This window comes from Glycine soja, chromosome 7 (assembly GCF_004193775.1).
Source record: "Glycine soja cultivar W05 chromosome 7, ASM419377v2, whole genome shotgun sequence".
Classification (NCBI taxonomy): Eukaryota; Viridiplantae; Streptophyta; class Magnoliopsida; order Fabales; family Fabaceae; genus Glycine; species Glycine soja.
In genome coordinates, this window is record NC_041008.1 from 10,709,023 (window position 1) to 10,715,022 (window position 6,000).

General features: G+C 31.1%; 1 protein-coding gene across 1 annotated transcript; it reads left to right on the top strand.

Annotated features, from left to right (window-relative positions):
• Positions 1 to 3,204: 3,204 nt before the first annotated feature.
• Positions 3,205 to 5,186, top strand: LOC114418724 (protein WHAT'S THIS FACTOR 1 homolog, chloroplastic-like). The gene has a single exon (XM_028384206.1). The coding sequence runs from the start codon at positions 3,409 to 3,411 to the stop codon at positions 4,954 to 4,956; it is 1,548 nt and encodes a 515-aa protein (XP_028240007.1). The 5' UTR covers positions 3,205 to 3,408; the 3' UTR covers positions 4,957 to 5,186.
• Positions 5,187 to 6,000: the final 814 nt, after the last annotated feature.

Sequence of the window (6,000 nt, forward strand, 5' to 3'; positions counted from 1 at the left end):
ACATAAAAAATGTAAATAAATAATATAAATATTATAATATAATATGTACTCCATATTAATTAATTAATTATAAATTATAAAATTCCTAACATCAACATCTCCTTACGTTGAGGATAACTTTTTCCAAACATGCAAGAAAATATTAAGATTTAATTAAGAATAAGACTAAATTAAAAGATGACATGAAATAATTTTCAACTAATTACCAAGAAGATGGAGATTTTATAAGTGTGAAGGTTGGTATGCAATCTTACTAAACCTTATTTTTATGGTAGGAATACATGTCTCTATCATCTATGCTAATGCATAAAGCTAATAATCCAATTACAACAATACTTTAAAGGCTAAATGATCATTTAATTTGATCTTTATTTTTTTTTCAAATTCATCATTTATCTTTTTAAAAAATTATTTTGGCTCTTTATTTTATTTAAAGTATTCTAAATAATTGTTTATCATTTAAAAAATTTACTTTAATATCTTATCTCATTAAAAAATTTCAAAATTATTCTTCAATTATTTAAATATATTCAATTTTTTCATTCGAATAAAACTCATATAAAGAATTATTTTGAATATTTTTAAATATTTAAAGAATATTTTTGAACCTTTTAAATAAAATGAGGTACTAAAATAAATTTTTCCAAAAGATAATAATCATTTTAAAGAATACAAAGAATCAAAATAAATTTTTTAAAAGATAAATATCTAAAATAAATAAATAAATAAAAGACCGACATAATGACGTCCTCCAAACTTACATGCCTCACTTTATTAATCTTCCAAAAAAAATTTAGTCACTTGGTTCTCCATAGATTCTTTATGTCCTACTTTAATTATCTAAAATTGGTCTTAAAATTAATTTTTGAAATTTTGAATTTGTCATTAAATTAATCCTTCATAGATTCTTTTCGTCACTACTTGAGGGTTTCATTCTATACTTCTAAAAGCACTATATATTTTTTGTTACATTTTAAAGTACTGATTTGGTGGTAGACCTCGGTTCTATTTCCCCCCCCCCCCCCCCTATGATAATGAATATTGAAATGCATAACTATTATGCACACTAACGATAAATATCATGTATATTAAAATTTCATACAATTTTTCTATCCCAAAGAAAATTCATATAATTCCATATAGTAGAGAGAAAGTGAGAAGAAATATTTTTTTTTTTGAAAATTATTTAAGACAAAGAAAAAGAAAAGAAATTTTTGATTTAGAAATTATCATTTCTCTCTCTTTTCTATCTAGCTACTTTCTTCTCAATTAAATAAAAAAGAGTAAATTATACTCGCATCTCTTATTTAATGCACATTACATCCAAATCCCTTAATTGTTTAATGCACATTACATCCAAACTCCCTCCCTCCTAATCACTGTTTAATCATTTATTAGAAAGTATATAGGCTGGTCATGACGTTTAATGAAGATTTATGTCTAAAATACCCTCATATTCTTTCTCACACTTACATCTCCTATATTTTTTTTTTCAAATTGCACCTAACACCCCTCATTTTTTGTACCATACAAAAACTTCTTAATTATTTAACTTACATTATACTCATATTCCCTCTCTCCTAAATATCGTTTAATAATTTAACAGAAAATAGACACATACTAATCACATAACTTTTAATGAAAATTTATGTCTAAAATGCCTTCACTTCTTCCTCTTAACTCCATAAAAGATATGACACAATTTTCAACACTCTTCCTTTTTTCTCTCTCTAATTGGACATGAACCTACTTGGTTGGTACGCATGTGTTAACACATGTCCTCCTCCTCCTCATTCTCTTTCTTCTTCTTCTTCTTCTTCTTAGTTTAATTTTTTTTGTGCGTGTTGGGTCGTTTGGTTTCTGTGTTGTTGTTGGACGTGTTTCCAACAATGCCTAATGATTTAATATGGTCATTTGCTTTAAATTTTAATGTTTTACTCATGCATTTATGTTTTTAACTCCTTTCTTTGAAATATTTATTTTTGATGGCGAGGTGTTTGATATAATATTTCAATCAAGAGTTGCATCTTCTTCAAGTGTTACTAATAATGAAGTAAAAGTCAAATATTAAAGGAAAACTGTTATTAGCTTAAGAAAAGTCCATTGATAGGTTCAATTGTTAATTTGTTATTGAGTATTTAACAAATATGTTAGGGCAATTTCGTCAGTTCATATATTTTAATTGACATTAGTTAATAACGTTAATATAAGGGGTAAAAGGAATATAAAGAAGGAGGAGTATCGAGTACAATTTGAGAAAAAAATAAGAGGAATGCGAGTGTAACAAAGATGTTAAAACAAAAATTTTGTGCTCACATATTTGAATTCACGTTAATTATGTCAACAAAAGGAGGGTAAAAATAGTAAAAAAAAAAATATTAGATACAATTTGAAAAAAAAAATACAGAAAATAAAATACAAGTGTAATTCTTTCAATAAAAAATGTCGTTTTCTATATTTCTTTTTCTCTCATCTAAATAATATACCTTGAGTTGTTCTTATGCACTAATATATCATTAGTTAAGTATGAGAAATATAATGTATTTGAAAGAGTTGTAATTTTATTAAAAACACAAAACTATTCTAGGATGGATTTGTCTATTCTTAAAAGAAATTAAGAATAAATAATTCATTTAAATTACCTTCTGTATTGGAGAGAAATTATATTCTTTCAATAAATATATAACAAGAGTTTAATTTATATAAGTGTTAGTATAAAATATTTTTGACATGGACGTTTAATAAGATTTAATCATTTTACCCCATCATCATATTTGTTAATATGAAACAACAAATAAATAAATGTTTATCAAACATTTGTAAAAATATATCACCGATCCGGAACACGATGCAAGAATCAGTTAACCTAAAAATTTCAGTTTAACTAATAATTTCAAGTTCCACTTGAGCATAATTATTTCTACTGGAGAATAGCTATTATCTATATCAAAATTATTATTATTATTTAAATTTAAATTAATTTAACTGTTATTTTTATTTTAACTTAATTAATTAGAAATGTAATAAAATAAATTTATTTTATTTATTTAAATAATTATATAGAAAAATATTCACCTTTAGATTTTCAGAAATTAAAATTCCTAGTCATGATAAAAATTTTAAAAAATCATATATTTTCTTCATTTTAATTTTCAAATTAAATTTTATAGTAATTTCTCTTTATCATCGCACACGACACAACAAGTGCTGTTCCTCTGCTTCATCCTTAAGACCAGAGCTGTGAGTCTCAGTCTCTTTTTCTTCTTCTGTTGTTTGTAAAACATGTTTTCTTCTCTTTTGTTCACCTGAGTGAAGGAAGACATAGGCATACCTTGTTGCTATTGCTGTTTTTGTTGTAATTGTAATTGTAATTGTTATTGTTATTGGTGGTGATAGATTAGAATTTAGATGGAGCCTTCACTCCTACTTTCTTCACCTTCATCATCCACCCCTTTACCTTTCTTCATCTCAAACACACTTCTTTGCCATCCAAAACCCAAACTTTCTACCAAACTCAATTGCACCCTACAAAAGTCCCAAGTTTGGGGCACAAATTTGAGTTGGGTCCCATCACAATCACATCATGGAAGACCTAAATTGGATGCAGTGAGGCCCATAATAACAGCAGCGGTGAAGAGAAGGAAAGAGATTCCCTTCGACAACGTCATCCAGAGGGACAAGAAGCTCAAATTTGTGGTCAAGGTAAGGAACATTCTAGTGACTCAACCAGATAGGGTTATGTCACTTAAGACCCTTGGTAAGTTCAAAAGAGATTTGGGTCTTGATAAAAAGAGGAGACTTATTGCCGTGTTGAAGAAATTCCCAGCAGTGTTTCAGATTATGGAAGAAGGGGTTTACTCCCTCAAATTCAAAATGACCCCTGAAGCCGAAAGGCTCTATTTTGAGGAAATGAGGGTTAGGAATGAGATGGAAGAGTTGGTGGTTGTGAAGCTTAGGAAGTTGTTGATGATGTCACTCGAAAAACGGATTTTGTTGGAGAAAATTGCACATCTCAAGACCGATTTCGGTCTCCCACCAGAGTTTCGAGACACCGTTTGTCATAGGTATCCTCAGTACTTCAAAGTGGTTGCAACTCAGCGTGGTCCTACTTTGGAGTTAACTCATTGGGACCCTGAGCTTGCAGTTTCGGCGGCTGAGCTAGCGGCAGAGGAGAATCGCATTAGGGAAGTGGAGGAGCAGAATTTGATCATAGACAGGCCTCCCAAGTTCAATAGGGTGAAGCTTCCCAAGGGTCTTAATCTTTCCAAGGGGGAGATGAGGAAGATTATGCAGTTCAGAGACTTGCCTTATATTTCGCCTTACTCGGATTTCTCAGGACTTAGGCCTGGGTCTAGGGAGAAGGAGAAGCATGCTTGTGGAGTTGTTCATGAGATTCTGAGCCTCACACTTGAGAAGCGAACGCTGGTTGATCACCTTACGCATTTTCGAGAGGAGTTCAGATTCTCTCAGCAGCTGAGGGGGATGCTGATAAGGCATCCTGATATGTTTTATGTCTCTCTTAAAGGAGATAGGGATTCTGTGTTTCTGAGGGAAGGCTACCAAGATTCTCAGTTGGTGGAGAAGGACCGGTTGTTGCTTATAAAGGAAAAGCTTCGTACTCTGGTTAATGTTCCACGGTTTCCCAAGGGACCTGCTCGCAGGATAGTTGAAGATAGCATGAGAGGAAGTGATAGCAGAGAAGATGAAAGTGGTGAAGAGGAAGAAGAATGGTTAGAAGATGTTGATAATTTAATGAATGATGATGGGTTTGATGACATTGATGATGGTGATGACTGGAGTGATGAAGAAGATGATGATTTGCCGCCAGATTTTGATGAGGATGCTGAACTTTTGGAGTTGGGGCAAGGAAAGACTATTAAACAAGACTCGAGACAGAATGATGAAATGGTCCTTCTTCCTGTACTCCCTGATGGTCGTCCAAGAGAACAATGGTGATCTTCACAAAAGAAAGCATCTGGCTTCATATTTGATTTTGTACTGGCTGATTTGTGGTAGGTGCTTTACACAATGCTTGTTAAATTCAACTTCTTTATTTAGACTTGTTTGATCCTCTTTTGAAGGTTGTGATAATATTTGTATAGAAGGTTGAATTTTAATTGCAAGCTCTGCAGATTAACAAATTATTTTATAGTAACTGAAATACATTTCTTGGCCTTAGTTAAGAAGTTTCTCCCTGATTACTTTAGAATACTTTTGTACAAAATACCGTAATCAATGATCCCTCATCAAGATAGTTTACACCAGGCACATTTAACAGCATGCTCTTTAACTGCTCAGCCTAAATCTAGTTCTTTCAATTTAGCACAAGCAGGCAGGGTGCTTGCAATTGTAACAGAATTTGGCTCCTTAGGGAAACACAACTTGAAATGTATCCAAAGCATGAAAGCTGAAATCAAAGCAGTTCTTGAAAGTTACATATGCACAACAAAAATTACATTACTGGCTTGCCTTTGACTAGATTGAATTTGCTAACCTGTAAATGGCTTTCCAAATTGGAAGCAAAAACAATAAATTTTTAACAAATTACTGTAAGCTTAACTTCAAGCATACAGGCAAGCAAAGTACTGATTTCAACTTCTGTCTCTTTTAGGTCTTTTTAGTTGTTGTTTTTTGCCATTTCTTTCAAATCTGGTATCATTGAGGTAAAGCCTTGTGCTTCTTCAGGAAGTTTGTCAGATAAATCAGATAACTAACACAGCCTCTTGCTTGGTGAAGGTTATCATTTGGGCAGAAACTTCCTCTTACAATTATGTATTCATTTTATGTTCTAAATTTATGATATGAATAAATTTATAGTTTAAAATGTTCACTTTTTCTTTTATTCCTTCCTTCCTTTTTGTTCAGTTTCTAGGATATTATGATAATGGCTTAAAAAACATACTTGTATATGTTTTAGTTTGTTTTATAATCCTAAAAGCAGCCACACAATGAACAGATCCTCCAGAAGGTAAATTTGTTGTTAGAGCCTTTAATAATTGA

What these genes read in the sequence shown, in the direction of transcription:
- LOC114418724 (XM_028384206.1), top strand. Translation starts at nt 3,409, where the DNA reads ATGGAGCCTTCACTCCTACTTTCTTCACCTTCATCATCCACCCCTTTA.